At 42.2% G+C, this 16,613-nt stretch overlaps 1 protein-coding gene across 3 annotated transcripts in view; it reads right to left on the bottom strand.

The window, feature by feature from the left end:
- The window catches only part of SAE1 (SUMO1 activating enzyme subunit 1), a 78,604-nt gene that overhangs the window by 58,793 nt on the left and 3,198 nt on the right, over positions 1-16,613 (bottom strand). For 2 of the 3 annotated variants that reach the window (XM_026014241.2, XM_072755555.1), the window contains exons 2-4: positions 11,481-11,592; positions 3,973-4,146; positions 1,506-1,648 (exon numbers count right to left, since the gene is read on the bottom strand). In XM_026014241.2, coding sequence (XP_025870026.2) covers positions 1,506-1,648; positions 3,973-4,146; positions 11,481-11,592 — 429 coding nt within the window. Of the gene's footprint in view, positions 1-1,505; positions 1,649-3,972; positions 4,147-11,480; positions 11,607-16,613 lie in introns of all 3 variants that reach the window. The other variant, XM_072755558.1, reaches the window with a different exon arrangement.

Here is a 16,613-nt window from a genome sequence, read left to right as displayed (position 1 = left end):
TTTCCAAAGACTGTATTCATGAGACAGAGAGAGAGGCAGAGAGACAGGCAGACAGGCAGAGGGAGAAGCAGACTCCAAGCAGGGAGCCCGACGTGGGACTGGATCCCAGATCACGGGATCACACCCCGGGCCAAAGGCAGACGCTTAAGCACTAAGCCACTGAAGCGCCCCCGACAGAATTATCTTAAGAAATAATGAATCGTTTAGCACACACTGCCTAGTGTAAAGTAAGTGCTCAACAAGCAAAAAAAAAAAAAAAAAAAAAAGGTGCTCAACAAGTTTTATAAATTTCACCTGAATCATGAAATAAAGAGCCAAATTTAATTTCTCCCCTCTGCCATAGGAAAATCACATTAAAATAGTCTGGCCTGCTTCTCTGTAGTATTGACTTCTCTATCCACTTATAGTGTGCCCACAAAACTAGTGTTTCTGAAAGCCATAAAAGGCCAAAATTTTAAGAGATCTTGAACGTGTCTGTCTTTCTCCCATCTCAATTTTACAAAGAAGAAATGTGAAAACTAGAAAAATTTCAGTGATCTAAGAAGCCAAACAAAAGAAAGTAATTACTGTTGGTAGGAAGCTTCACCTACCACACGGGTCTTTCATCTTATTAGCAACTGAGGTAGTCAGAAATAACCGCCAAAACCCAATGCACATAGCTTTACAATACTGGTATCATCTGCCATGTTTCATCTAGAAGCTACAAGTTCAAAACACTGCAGGTCCCATCATGTGAGAATCACCACAGTCTGTAGCCTTGATATTCAAAGTGAGAGGATACGGTCTATTTGTTACACCAGAGCAATCTCTGGACTTTGGAGCTTTTCCAAGACAGACTTTGGATGACTGTGCCTCCAGAGTTACCCATCTAACTGTTTCATACTCATTTTATTATCAACCTGAAAACAGAGGCCAAAACTGAGGAACACATGTTTACAATCCAAGCAAGCCTCTCCTATATAGAATCCTCCTCCTATATGTGGTTTCATGCCCTAAAGTCCAGGCTGATTGATGAAACACCCACCTGGTATATTTGATTGCCTTAAGAACTCTTCACTTTCTTTATTCTTTAGATCAGACCATTATTTTGGAAGACAGGGGCACATCTATAATTCTGAACACACAACTTTTATAATCAGGAAGCTGGTTTTTGTGAGGGTTTTGTTTTTTTTTTTAAGATTTATTTATTTAAGAAAGAGAGCAGAGGGAGAGAGAGAACCTATGAGTGGGGGAGAAGGGCAGAGGGAGAGGAAGAAATGGGTTCCCCACTTGAGCAGGGAGCCCGACAACAGGGGGCTCGATTCCAGGATCCCAGGATCATGACCAAATAAGCCAAAGGCAGATGCTTAACCAATTGAGCTACCCAGGCTCCCCAAACAGTAAACTGTTAATGAACCAGTTTCCAAATGTTCTAAGTATACTTTCCTTAGGCTGTTTCCGACTGGTGAATAAAACTACTTTTTTTCTGGAAATGTTACATTCTCCCCTTCTCTCCCAAAACTTACTCTACGAATTCATGCTCTCCAAGATTGGCAAATGTGTATCCATGGTAGCCAAAAACATCTCCTGTAAAAAACTTGATGCTATTTTTGTGACAGATCTGGTCAACTTTGACTATGACATCCCTGGAGCAGCAAGTGAGACAAACCTGCAGAAAGAAAGAATTAGCTGGGTTTAGGTTTTGCAAACTGTGAATCACTGCCCTGATGTCTAAATAAATCTTAATGAACAGTCTCTCTCTGGGCATGTCTAAAGCCAGTTTTGAACTGGTATAACAGGTTCTTTGGATCCTATGGTTAGAAGACAAAAGAAAAGTTGCAGGTTTCACTAGAAATGTAAATTGCAAGACCTCCACTTTCTGCAATCAAACCAAAACAGGTTTAGCTAGAAAGTAAAAGCCATTTCATGAATTTCTTTCCCCTATTCTATGAATATATACAAGCCATATATCATAGCTTTCATGAAAAAGAAGAAGTAATAATTTACTGTAAATTATTTCTAAATTATTTAAGCTATTACAATCTGAAAAAGCTATCATGAGAAGCAAAACCAGTTTTAAGTGACCCAAGGGTCACTTTTAATTATAAGGGCATTTTTCCCCCTTCTTTTGATTAATATGTTAAGATAAAGACGATAAGTCTTGTTGAGATTATTTTTCCAGTTTTCCACAGTTTTCAACGTGAAACTTTATCTGAATTTAAGGACAAAAGAAAAGGTTACACGTCAAATGACCTTCCAGTCAGACGTAGACAACGAACCGGTGATTCACTCAATGGAATTATCAATGTTGCTCTGAGGCCTCTAAATTGTGTTCCAAAAAGTTGAGATACTGGAAATAGTTAAGATTTACTGCATAAAACACCATCTTTTTTTTATTTTTATAGGTGTCCAAAAACACCATCTTTTTAGGAGAACATTTGTGATAAGGGTCACGAAGACAACTTCTAAATTGCACATGTTGGGGGATCCCTGTGTGGCTCAGCGGTTTAGCACCTGCCTTTGGCCTGGGGCATGATCCTGGAGTCCCAGGATCCAGTCCCACTTCGGGCTTGCTGCATGGGGCCTGCTTCTCCCTCTGCCTGTGTCTCTGTGTCTCTCTCCCTCTCTCTCTGTCTCTCATGAATAAATAAATAAAATCTTTTTAAAAAATAAATAAAAATAAATTGCACATGTTTTCTTTTGAACATAGAAAGTTGGAGAAGTCATCGCAAAAAGCTATTTTCATTTGACAGAACCTCTTTGCTGCTGTCTGGCAGCCTGAATACCGAAACAACCCAGAAAAATAAGTGTCTCTGGTATCACTCAAAGGATGCAGCTACCCAAGGAAAAAAAAAAAAAATCTAATCTAAAAGGCAAGACAGCCACAGCTGAACATGCAATCAACTGACCAAATGGAACCCTGCAGAGTCAAGAGCGAGGGTGAAACCTACAAGGCCCAGTCACACACATGGCCCATGAGGCATATATCCTCGCCCCATGTGGATACTTTATACAACCAACTGGCCTAGTGCTTCAATTCTAACAAACCCTCTCTGTAAGTGCTAGAAATGCAAGGGACACCTAGAATTAACCAAATGTGGTTACTATGGATAAAGAAATGAAAAGAAGACTTATGTCCAAACAGAAAATGTTCCAATACTTGGGAGTTACAAAATAGAATGAATTAAATTAAAAAAAAGACAAAATGCACAGATGATCCATCATTCCAAGCACACATTTGAACAGATGCACATATGAAATATAACAGTGTGGAAAAACAAACTACCCAACCCAAATTCTAACCTCTCGTGTAATGGGCCTTTCATTTAAAAAACAAGTAGATCATCTGCGACTATTTCATGGTTATCCAACATTTGTTTAGCTTTTCCTGGGTACAGGGAACCATGTCTGAAAAGGTCACAGATGCTGAAACAGAATTTAACTTATCCTTTCACCTCTGCATAGATCTGGCAGTGAAATCAAATGAGGTTGGATATGCCTCATTTGGCTTATGACTACATGAATTTGTCTAGTTATCCATGGCAACATGGTCAAAGTGGCTGTGTGAAAGAGACAGACATAGACCAAGATCAGGTGTGCTCTTTTTTAAGACAAAACACAAGCTGTAGTTTGATATTTCTAACAAAAAAAAAAAAAAAAAAAAAAAGGCTCTGCTACAGAAATTAACCACCAACTTGTTTTCTGGAGAAAACATTTGCAGTAAAATTTATCGAAGCTATGTGGAAAGATTCTGGAAGGAATACAAAACACCAATGATGAAACCTGGTCTAAGGGAACATATGCCCAAAGAAGAAACCAGCAGACAGCAAGCCATAAACAGCTACAGCAGATCCAACAGACTGGATCTACTACCAACACATTCAACATGGCAAGGCAATGTGCTAGTAAGGCATATATGCTAAGGCAATGTCAGACTTGAAACTATGAAGGCAGTGTACTGAGCCTAAAGATTTTACATTCAATGAAACTTACAGCATCAAACTGAGTGAAAAATGATTCTGGCTTCTTTTCTATATTCTCAATGTCCACCTTCACATCCACCATGGGGTTGAGATTCTGGGCTCGCTCCAGAGAGGCTTCAGCCCTGTTACGGCCAACAGATCCAGTACGGACCAAGAACTGAGCTCCGGGGTCTTCTGGAGATACCTAGGAGTAACATTTTTTTTTAATACTTGAATTTTGGGGAGAAAACAAATTCTTGAACACAACAAACCTTCTGATTTTAAAGAACAACTAAAATATCTACCATCTAATTGTATTACCATTCCTGCGGGAATTTGCCTAATGCAGACTCCCTAGACTCATTCCTTCAGAGGCTTTACAGATATTTAACTTTTTTAACTTTGCATTGATAGTTAAAGAGCACCCCCTTGTGTTTACAAAGAAACTTCACTCTAAACAGAAAAGTCAGGCAGCCTGGGTGGCTCAGCCATTTAGAGCCTGCCTTTGGCCCAGGGCGTGATTCTCGAGTCCCAGGATCCAGTCCCACATCAGGCTCCCTGCATGGAGCCTGGTTCTCTCTCTGCATCTCTCATGAATAAATAAAATCTTAAATAAATAAATAAACAAACAGAAAAGTCCACGCTTTCTTCTTCTAATAAATTTCTAACTGCCAATAACATAATTATCAGTAGTAAAAATTTACCAAGTATCTACTATGTTCCCAATTTTAAGCATCTGAAGACAAACAATAGTAGTTTAAAGGTATAGTCCCTACCTACAACTGGTTTAAAATCAGACCAGTGAAGGACACCTGGCTGGCTCAGTCTAGAGTGTATGGCTCTTGATCTTGGGGTTGTTTTGTTTGTTTTTTATGTCAGAGAGAGAGAGAGAGAGAGAGAGAGAGAGAGGCAAAGACATAGGCAGAGGGAGAAGCAGGCTTCATGCACCGGGAACCCGATGTGGGATTCGATCCCAGGTCTCCAGGATCGCGACCTGGGCCAAAGGCAGGTGCTAAACCGCTGCGCCACCCAGGGATCCCCTTGATCTTGGGATCTTGGGGTTGTGAGTTTAAGTCCCATGTTGGGTGTATAGAGATTACTTAAAAAAAAAAAAATTAAAGATAAGCGAAGGGCAGCCCCGGTGGCTTAGTGGTTTAGCACCACCTTCAGCCCAGGGTATGATCCCAGAGACCTGGGATTGAGTCCCACATCGGGCTCCCTGCATGGAGCCTGTTTCTCCCTCTGCCTATGTCTGTGCCTCTCTCTCTGTGTCTCAAATAAATAAATAAAATCTTAAAAAAAAAAGGGGGGGGGGGGGACACCTGAAATTGGGACACCTGCCTTTGGCTCAGGGTGTGATCCTGGGATCCCGGATCGAGTCCCAAATCAGGCTCCTTGCATGGCACCTGCTTCATCCTCTGCCTAGGTCTCTGCCTCTCTCTCTCTCTCTCTCTCCTGTGTTTCTCATGAATAAATAAATAAAATCTTAAAAAAATGCCCGAAATCGGGATCCCTGGGTGGCGTAGCGGTTTGGCGCCTGCCTTTGGCCCAGGGTGCGATCCTGGAGACCCGGGATCGAATCCCACGTCGGGCTCCCGGTGCATGGAGCCTGCTTCTCTCCCTCTGCCTTTGTCTCTGCCTCTCTCTCTCTCTGTGACTATAATAAATAAATAAAAATTTAAAAAAAAACCCAGCCTAACTATCTTCCAAAATGGCTCTATCATTTAAAAAAAAAAAAATGGGGATCCCTGGGTGGCGCAGCGGTTTGGCGCCTGCCTTTGGCCCAGGGCGCGATCTTGGAGACCCGGGATCGAATCCCACGTCAGGCTCCTGGTGCATGGAGCCTGCTTCTCCTTCTGCCTGTGTCTCTGCCTCTCTCTCTCTCTCTCTCTGTGTGACTATCATAAATAAATAAAAAAAAAAAAAAAAAAAAAAAAAATTAAAAAAAAAAAATAAAAAAAATAAAAAAAAATAAAAAAAAAAAAAATGCCCGAAATGAACTCTTAAATTCAATTAAAATTCACAAAGGAGAGATGAGTGGGATTGGAGCAAAGAGAGGATTTCACCTAAATACAAGGCTGGATGTCAGCAGAGGAAAGCCTCTAAGACAGAATAAAATCATCTGACAGCTGCCAGTAGGCTTACAGATTCCATTCTGTTCATAGAGCACTTCTTCACACATCAAACATCTAATTTAACCATTAATCTTCAGTATGACCTTGTACCTTCACCAAGACTGAGTTCAACACAAGTAATCTCCCTCCTCTCCTCCAGGCAACTACCCACAGCACATTCTTTCCCTTACTACCTTTCCTCCAAGAAAATTAGCCTGTCTTCCTCCTATTCAAGGCCAGCCCTCTAATAGTATCCTTGACCCATCCTGTCCTGCTTCTTCAGGGATCTCATTACATACTGAGACTATACTTCATACTGCTTAAGAGTAAGACTCTGGAATAATTTAGGTTGGATTCAAATCTTTGATTCAAATCCTGGCTCAACCACTTACTTAACTGTGCGACCTTGACCAAGTATATAGGAATCACAAGCAAAGTGAGGAAGTTAATAAAAACAGTATACTTACTAATCACTCTATTAGTGCTGCTCTGCTCTTCCCTCACTGAACACCCAGTCTCTACGTGGACTCTTGGGTGTGGTATCCCCAGGATTCTCAGAATCACTTCTCTTTTTGCTCTGCATAGCCCCATAAACTCACTACTTTTAGTTTCTGCTGGTACTTCTCAAATTGTTCCTATTTGTACAGATTGCTTCCTGATCTATCGGAGTCTTTTTTTTTTAAGATTTTTTTACTTTTTGTTTTGTTTTGTTTTTGTTTTCAAAGATTTTATTTATTTGTTCATAGAAACAGAGAGGGCAGAGGCACAGGCAGAGGGAGAAGCAGGCTCCATGCAGGGAGCCTGATGTGGGACTCAATCCAGGGTCCCCAGGATCACACCCCACGCTGCAGGTGGTGCTAAACCGCTGTGCCACCAGGGCTGCCCTGATCTATCAGAGTCTTATATTAAACTGCCCACCAGATTATTTTCTCCTGGGTCTTCATATTCGACTTTTTTTTTTTTTTTAATCTATTGATGAGCCTACCAACCACCCATCCAATCACCGGAGTGAGAAACCTCAGTCTATATCCTTGTTATTTCCTTGATAGCAGCCACCTGTTGAGGTGGCTAAGCTCATGGGCTTTTACCAAGAGGCAGATTCCCTGGGTCCTGGTCATACTAACTACTGCGACCTTGGATGGGCCAGCAAGTCAATTCCCTTTCCTCAGTTTTCTTTTTTTTTTCTTTTTTTTTTTTTTTTAATTTTTTTTATTTATTTATGATAGGCACACAGTGAGAGAGAGAGAGGCAGAGACATAGGCAGAGGGAGAAGCAGGCTCCATGTACCGGGAGCCTGATGTGGGATTCGATCCCGAGTCTCCAGGATCGCGCCCTGGGCCAAAGGCAGGCGCCAAACCGCTGCGCCACCCAGGGATCCCTTTCCTCAGTTTTCTTATCTGTAAGATAGGGATGACAATCCTTACATCTCAGAGTTGTTGTGAAGACTAAATGAAACGCAACTACAACTCTTAGAACAGTGTCCAGGAACTATCTGCTGCTACAGTGATTCCTTGCTTTCCCTATGCTCCTGTATATAATACTACTGATTCTACCATTTAGTATTTTTCATCTCTGTGTGCTTCTTGCCTCTTCTACCACCAGTGCTATTACTTAGACCCTTTTCATCTCTCATCTAAACTATTAAAGCAGCCATCTAAGTGGTCTTCTACTCTGTATCTTGGGCAATCATATACAGTAACTAGTGAGCTACAGAAAGCCTGAAATGGACCAGGTAACCCACCCCAGATTTGAAACTCTAATGAATTCTGACCACCTAGAAGATTGAGTACAAGCTTACAGTAAGGCTAACTAGCAGGGCTTCATGATTTTGACCTTACCTACAACCTGCTTCCACCCCCCACCACTCTGGGCTTCCCATTCTAAAAACACCAAATAGCACTGCTTGCTATATTCTATTTCTACCATGTTGTTCTATGACACTGCTAAGTTTCCTGTCTAAAATACAACCCCTCAACTTGAGAAATCTCTACTTTTTCTTTAAGTCTCAGCCAAGATCACAGCTCCAGGAAGCCTTTCGTGTCCCCCTACCACAACGTGAGTTAGGTAGCCTGCTCTGGTTTCTGAAAAAACCTTGAGAATGGGAACCAAATCTTGTGCATCTTTGTATCACGAGTTATCTAGATGGGGCAGCCAGCAAGTACTCTAGGATATTTGATGTAAACAAAACAGAACACTCTGAAGAGCAAGAATTAACATCCTTGATTTATAGATGAACAAAGAGGGTTGGTTGCCTGGCTGGCTGTATTCAATTGGTAGAGCATGCAACTCAATCCCAGCATTTTGAGTTTGAGTCCCACACTGGGTGTAGAGGTTACTAAAAAATAATAAGGGAAAAAATTAAAAAAGATGAGAAAACTGAATCCCTGAGAGGTTAAGTCTCTTGCCCAGCTTGAAGAGGTAGGATTTGAGTCCAAGTATGCAAAATTCCAGAGCTTTTGCACTAAGTGGCACAGTCTCCCTACGATGTTCCTAGTCAGGGAAAGAAAGGACAAGCAAACTGTGAAAGGTAGACCAACCAAAGAGTGTCCATGAATTTATGAGGTGGGAGTCAGGCTGAGTAAGGTGACTGGGCCCAGGTTACATGAAGCCAGTGGTTCTCAACCCTCCTTGACTTTTACTCTATTTTTTAAAGATTTTTTTTACTTATTCATGAGAGACATAGAGAGGCAGAGACATAGGCAGAGGGAGAAGCAGGCTCCCTGCAGGGAACCCAATGTGGGACTCATTTCCAGGACTCCAGGATCACGACCTGAGCCGAAGGCAGATGCTCAAACCACTGAGCCACCCAGGTGCCCCTCTCTCTGACTTTTAGACTCACCTGGAGAACTTTTTAACAACTCTCTCAAATATTCAAAGGACAGAGGAGATTGAGAACCACTTAGAGGAGTTAGGCTTTGCAGTGGAAAGTAGGTAAGATACTGTAAGTCCTCAAAGTGAAGAGGGAAGGAATAACAGTCTGCCTGTGCACTCCACAACTGGGTGGCACCCATCACTGTCCTGATGCAAGGACAGAACCCCCATCACACACGCCTCAGTATTCTATCATTGTTTCCCATTCTCAGACTCTCCCAACCAGATGAAGAAGTCATCATCCCCACCTGGTTTCATTTTCCCACACTGAGAGCCTTGACATTGAGGAACCACCCTTCCCTAACTCTCTGCTCTAACCTCTACAGTACAAACAAATTCTCCCTCCAAATGCCTCTAGGGGGCACTGTGGTTGGGGAGATGTCAAAAACTGAAAGTGCTCAGCCAGTTAATTATCTGGCAGCTTGCTTGCAGGAATTTTCTTTCCTTAGGTTTTGAATTCAAGTCAAAAATCAATTTGTGGGCAGCCCTGGTGGCTCAGCGGTTTAGCGCCGCCTTCAGCCCAGGGTGCGATCCTGGAGACCCAGGATCGAGTCCCATGTCAGGCTCCCTGCATGGAGTGGAGCCTGCTTCTCCCTCTGCCTGTGTCTCTGCCTCTCTCTCTATGTCTCTCATGCATAAATAAATAAAATCTTAAAAAAAAAAAAAAAAATCAATTTGTGACTGTGATATTAAGTAAACTAACCCATATTTCTTTCCATTGCAGAAGAATGTTTTAAAAATCCTTATATTACTTTTTTCCTGAAACCCAAAGAAGATGAGCTTTAAAAATTTTCATTAACATTTACTGTCTTCCACAAAGCTTATACCTGTGTGTACCTGTGTACTAGTTACTTAGCATGTTCAAAGCCTACAAGGAAAGACACAGGGGTGCCTGGGTGGCTCAGTTGGTTAGGTGTTTGCTTCAGCTTGGGTCATGATCCTAGGTCCTGGGATCAAGACCCACATAGGAAAAAAAAAAAAAAAAAAAAAACGGGCAGCCCCGGTGGCTTAGCGGTTTAGTGCCGCCTTCGGCCCAGGGCATGATCCTGGGGACCTGGGATCGAGTCCTGCATCAGGCTCCCTGCATGGAGCCTGCTTCTCCCTCTGTCTGTGTCTCTGCCTCTCTGTCTCTCATGAATAAATAAATTAAATCTTTAAAAAAAAAAAAAAAAAAAAAACCCACATAGGGCTCCCTGTTCATTGTAGAGTCTGCTTCTTCCTCTGCCCGTCCCCCTGCTCATGTTCATTCATGTGTGAGCACATGCGCTTGCTCTCTCAAATGGATAAGTAAAATCTTTAAAAACAAAAAATAAAGACACAAATAGTATCATGTGATAACACAATCTTTAAATTATTTTACCTTAAAAAAATACGATTTCTAGGGATCCCTGGGTGGCGCAGCGGTTTAGCGCCTGCCTTTGGCCCGGGGCGCAATCCTGGAGACCTGGGATCGAGTCCCATGTCAGGCTCCCGGTGATGGAGCCTGCTTCTCCCTCTGCCTATGTCTCTGCGCCCCCCCCCCCCCCCGTGACTATCATAAATAAATAAAAAATAAAAAAAAAAATAAGATTTCTAGAATTTGCTTTAAAATACTGTCCTAGGGATGCCTGGGTGGCTCAGCAGTTGAGCGTCTGCCTTCAGCTCAGGGCGGTGATCCCCGAGTTCTGGGATCAAGTCCCACATTGGGCTCCCTGCGAGGAGCCTGCTTTTCTCCCTCTCCCTATGTTTCTGCCTTCAGTCTTTGTCTCTCATGAATAAATAAATAAAACCTTAAAAAAATAATACTGTCCCAAAAAATACAGACCAAAAAAAGACTGGTCTCTGTAGAAGCCACATAGATGGGGTGTCAAATGTCATTCTACTTTTGTATGTATTTGAAATTTTCTATGAAAAAAAAATGTTGAAGCATGAGAATGTAGAGAAAGAAGTTATTTTCACCTTGGAGAAACTGGTTAGAGAATGCTACATAGGAGCTGGCAATGATTATTATCAACTAAATGGTAAGTCATGTAATTATTATCAGATGTTCATTGTGTGCAAGCACCATGCTAAGCAGTCTGCATCCATTCTTTCTGATCCACTGTTTTCCAAACTGTGAACTGTCTACATGAAGCTCTGAAATACTTTTCAAATGTGTATATTCTTGAGCCTCACATCAGACATTCTAAAGCAGAATCACGGGTGATAAGGGTGAAGGCTAGCTATACCTTAACAAAGTCCCAAGGCAATTCTGCAATTTTAGTCATGCAGGTGGTTTAGAGGTACAAAGTGAAAAACCACCCTTCTGCTCCTCACTGTCATCCTCCAAGGGAGAGATCCTCCAAGGGAGAGATCAACTACAGACAGGCAAGCTCCAGGAAGAGCAAGGAGTCTCACCAAAGTCGCCATGTAGGACATGCCAATGCCATGAAGGCCAAAGGCCACAGCTCCACTAATACCAGCCCTCCTTTCAGAGGCCTGCAGGGGGCACATAGGAATTCACAAAATCTCTAAGTGTTTATACTAAAGAGGGGAGACCATGAAGGAAGAGTGATAAGGTGGCCAAATATCTTACCTGTTCAGGATCCAACATGGTCAGTCCTTTCACTCCTGCCAGAATGAGATTCTTGGCAATTTCAGCCCCAAGTCCTTTCATGCCAACAAGCAGCACCCGGGAGGCCCGCAGCCTAGAAAGCAGACACTGTTAAGCAGATAAGAGAGTAGTGGAAGCTTCACCAAATCACTGAAAACCAAAACAAGTCAAAATAACAGTGAAGTAATTTTGGTTTTCATTAAATGCACGGAAACATGATGGCCTCAAATCTAAGAAACAGGCTGTAATCCATCCTGCAAAGAACGATTCATTCAACAAATATTTATTGAGCATCTACTATGCCAAGCACCCCTCTAAAATATACATATAGGAGTGAACAAGACAGACATAATCCTTGCCCTCCTGGAGCTTTTATTTTATGGAAGAGATAGGATATGTCAAAAAGTGATGAAAATCAGGGACACCTGGCTGACTTACTCAGTAGAGCGACTCAATGTCAGAGCACTGAGTTTAAGATCCACATTGGGTGTAAAACCTACTTTAAAAAAAACAAGTGATAAAAGTCAAGCAGGATATAGATCAAGAATGATGGAGGATGCTATTTTACTCAGACTGGACATCTAGACCTTTCTGATAAGGTGCTGAACAAAAACCAAAATGAAATGAAAGAGGAAAAAAATTTTTTAAAAATACGAAATGAGGGATCCCTGGGTGGCGCAGCGGTTTGGCGCCTGCCTTTCGCCCAGGGCACGATCCTGGAGACCCGGGATCGAATCCCACGTCAGGCTCCTGGTGCATGGAGCCTGCTTCTCCCTCTGCCTGTGTCTGTGCCTCTCTCTCTCTCTGTAACTATCATAAATAAATAAAAAAATTTAAAAAAAAAAATAAAAAATAAAAAAAATAAAAATACGAAATGAAAGAGGAACACAAGAAAAAGAAAAGAAAGAGAAAGAAAGAAAGAAAGAAAGAAAGAAAGAAAGAAAGAAAGAAAGAAAGAAAGAAAGAAAAGAGGGACGCCTGGGTGGCTCAGCAGTTGGGCGTCTGTCTGCCTTTTGCTCAAGGCATGATTCCCGGGATCGAGTCCCGCATTGAGCTCCTTGCATGGAGCCTGGTTCTCTCCTCCCTGTACCTGTGTCTCTGCCTCTCCTCCTGTGTCTCTCATGAACAAATAAATAAAACCTTAAGAAAGAAAGAAAAGAAAGAGAAAAAAAGAAAAGAAAAGAAAGAAAAAAAAGAAAAGAAAAGAAAAGAAAAGAAAGAAAAAAAAGAAAAGAAAGAAAAGAAAAGAAAAGAAAAGAAAAGAAAAGAAAAGAAAAGAGAAAGAAAATACAGATATTTGGGAGAAGAACAAGTCCAGAAACAGCAAATACAAAAGCCCTGAAGCAGAGGAGTGCTTGGCATTTCAGGGACTGGAAGGACAGAGTGGCTGAAGAACAGTGAACAAAGGGAAGAATAGTAGGAGGTGGGTCACAGACAGAAGGGTCACATCATAAAGGCTCTTAGAGGCACTGTAAGGGCTGAATTTTATTCTAAGCGCAACAGAAAGCTGGTAGGAGGTGGGGAGGAGATTCTTGGAGGAGGAAGTGTGTCACAGTTAAGGTAAGAGAAAATGAAGGCTTGGACTAGTATGACAGCAGAAGAAAAGGTCTTTTTTTTTAAAAAAAATAAGATTTTATTTATTTTATTCATGAGAGACAGAGAGAGAGGAGAGAGGCAGACACAGGCAGAGGGAGAAGCAGGCTCCATGCCCTAGCAAGCCTGAAGTCGGACTCGATCCAGGGTCTCCAGGATCAGGCCCTGGGACTGCTGAGCCACCCGGGGTGCCCCAGAAGAAAAGGTTTTAAAAAGAGTCTCTACTCATCCTACTAACTTTTACTTTTTTTTTTTTTTTAAGATTTTATTTATTTATTCATGAGAGACACAGAGAGAGAGACAGAGACAAAAGCAGAGGGAGACTCTCTGCAGGAAGCCTGATGTGGGACTCGATCCTGGGATCCTGATCCCATAACTCCCAGGATGGAGCCCTGAGCTGAAGGCAGTCGCTCAAATGGCTAAGCCACACAGGTGTCCCTACTTTTACTTTACATTTGCTTTATTTATCTCAATCTCCTATGTAGCTTCTCGTTACTCATGATTTATACTTGTCAAATAACTGTAGCTATAGTTTACCTACGTATTCTGAGCATAGGCAGTATTCATGCATTATCTCATTTATTTTTTAAAGTTTTTATTCATTTAAGCCCCACCCAAAATGGGGCTTGAACTCACGACCCCAAGACCAAGTGTGACATCCTCATCTGACTGAGCGAGCCAGGCTCCGTGCATTATCTCATTTAATTCTCAACAATCTGGGACGCCTGGGTGGCTGAGCGGTCTGGCACCTGCCTTCAGCCGGGTGCTTGATCCTGGAGACCTACTATCGAGTCCCATATGGGACTCCCTGCATGGAGCCTGCTTCTCTCTCTGCACCTCTCATGAATAAACAAATAAAATCTTTAAAAATAATAGTAATTTTGAACAATCTTGTAATATAGATTCTATTATCTCCATTTGACAAATGAGAAAACTAAAGCACAGAGAAGAAATGTATCCAAGGTTAAATAAGAATTTCTGCAGCTGAGATTCAAATCCAACTATCAACCACTATCAACACTACAATAAATTGGTCCTGGGCAGCCCAGGTGGCTCAGCAGTTTAGAACTGCCTTCAGCCCAGGGCATGATCCTGGAGACCTGGGATTGAGTCCCATGTCGGGTTCCCTGCATGGAGCCTGCTTCTCCCTCTGCCTGTGTCTCTGTCTCTGCCTCTGTGTGTGTGTGTGTGTGTGTGTGTGTTTCTCATGAATAAATTTAAAAATCTTAAAAAAAAAATACAATAAATTGGTCCTTATATGAGACCATCAGGATTGGCACCTATGACACAGTACATACTCAGCCACTATTATGGCAAATGTGTATCTATGGAACCAAATGAATTTCTTATGAATAATAGCAATGTTAGATAATGAGTCTCTAAAAACAGGGAAAGGCAGCCCAGGTGGCTCAGCAGTTTAGCACCGCCTTCAGCCCAGGGCCTGATCCTGGAGACCTGGGATTGAGTCCCTCATCAGGCTCCCTGCATGAAGCCTGCTTCTCCCTCTGCTTGTGTGTCTGCCTCTCTTCTCTCTGTGTCTCTCAAGAATAAATAAGTAAAAATCTTAAAAAATAAAAAATAATAAAATAATAAAAAATAAAAACAGGGAAGTTTCTGAAGTTCCTTTTTTGTAAACTCAAAATCTCAGAGTTGAGTCCTTAGAAAGGTAGTAACACTTGCCCCTCCTTTTTGCAGATGTGGAACTGAAGGTCAACAAATCATGTGACTGACCTAAAGTCAAAAGAGCTGGTTAGGGGCAGCCCTGGTGGCTCAGCGGTTTAGCGCCGCCTTCAGCCGAGGGCCTGATCCTGGAGACCGGGGATCGAGTCCCACATTGGGTTCCCTGCGTGGAGCCTGCTTCTCCCTCTGCCTGTGTCTCTGCCTCTCTCTTTCTCTGTGTCTCTCTCATGAATAAATAAAGAAAATCTTAAAAAAAAAAAAAAAAAAAAGAGAGAGCTGGTTAGTAGAATTGGTAATTGAACCTAGGTTTCTTGATCTCCCAGGTCTTTGCAACGTACAGTCATTTCATTCAACAAATACATCTGAACGTCTACATACTTGCAAGCACTAGAAATTTTAATAAGACCAATCAAACTCCTTTAATTATCAGACATTTATAAAATACTTGTCTTAGGGCAGCCCTGGTGGCTCAGCGGTTTAGTGCCGCCTTCGGCCCAGGGCGTGATCTTGGAGACCCAGGATCGAGTCCATCAGGCTCCCTGCATGGAGCCTGCTTCTCCCTCTGCCTGTGTCTCTGCCTCTCTCTGTGTCTCTCATAAATAAATAAATAAAATAAAATAAAAAATACTTGTCCTCATGGAACTCATCATCTACTTCATCTTTCCAGTCACCTCTCTCCCTTCCTCACATTTAGATATGGAATAAACTACTGTTGAGTGCAAGAAAAATCAGACAGGCCTATGTTGTACAAGGAAATGCAAAAACTGAAGCATACATTCTGAAAACTAACAAAGCAGCTAGCTTTTTTTTCTTTTTAAGATTTTATTTATTTATTCAAGAGAGACACAAAGAGAAAGAGTCAGAGATACAGGCAGAGGGAGAAGCTGACTCCATGCAGGGAGCCTGACGCGGGAATCGATTCCCGAGTCTCCAGGATCACACCCTGGGCTGCAGGCAGCGCTAAACCGCTACACCACCAGGGCTGCCCAAGAAGCTAGCTTCTAACACCCTCTTTTATGTTAATTTGACTGTAAGAATAAGCCTCACACAAAATGAGCTTTGGTGGGGGGTGGTGAACCTGAAGGGAATGACTTAGAATCAACTCCTCTATTTCTATTTATTTGGTGTGTGACCTTGGGAATCTGCTCTATGCCTTGAACCTCATCCATAAAATGGGCTACGTACCATAGCAAGGAATGCAAAGTCACATGCTGACAGGGTCCAGACAATTATATCAACAAATGAAGCTGAACTGATAGAGGAGACGACCACTAGGAACCCATGTGCCATGTCGGAGGCAGCGTCAACCAATGTGGAATGTCTGACCTTTCTATTCTTTATTATGAAAGATTTTATTTATTTATTCATGAGAGAGAAAGGGGGGGGGGGCAGAGACACAGGAGGAGGGAGAAGCAGGCTCCATGCAGGGAGCCCAATGCGGGACCGGATCCTGGGTCTCCAGGATCATGCCCTGGGCCAAAGGCAGATGCTCAACCACTGAGGCACCCAGGTGTCCCAAGTTCTCTAAATTCTTTAATGCTGGCAACTAATTTCAAACAATTTAAAACACCACATGAAAGATATAGCCCAGTTTTTAACTTCTAGATGATGTGAGTTCCCTTGAAGGCACTTTTTTTTTTAAGGCACTTTTTATTATTACTCTCCTTTCCAGTTCTCAGATAACCTTGGTCCAACATCACATAGAAGTAGCAGTAAAATTCTGCCAGAATGCAGCCTGCCAATTCCTAGGCCATTTTCCATTCCACAAAAGAACCCGAGGCTCCAGAATTACCCTATTCCACTTGGAGTTTCCTTAGAGCCAAGTCAATTTGCTTTGCGGAG

This window comes from Vulpes vulpes, chromosome 1 (genome assembly GCF_048418805.1).
Source record: "Vulpes vulpes isolate BD-2025 chromosome 1, VulVul3, whole genome shotgun sequence".
NCBI lineage: Eukaryota > Metazoa > Chordata > Mammalia > Carnivora > Canidae > Vulpes > Vulpes vulpes.
The sequence above is the reverse complement of the archived record's forward strand: the minus strand, read 5'-3'. Positions and strand labels throughout refer to the sequence as shown.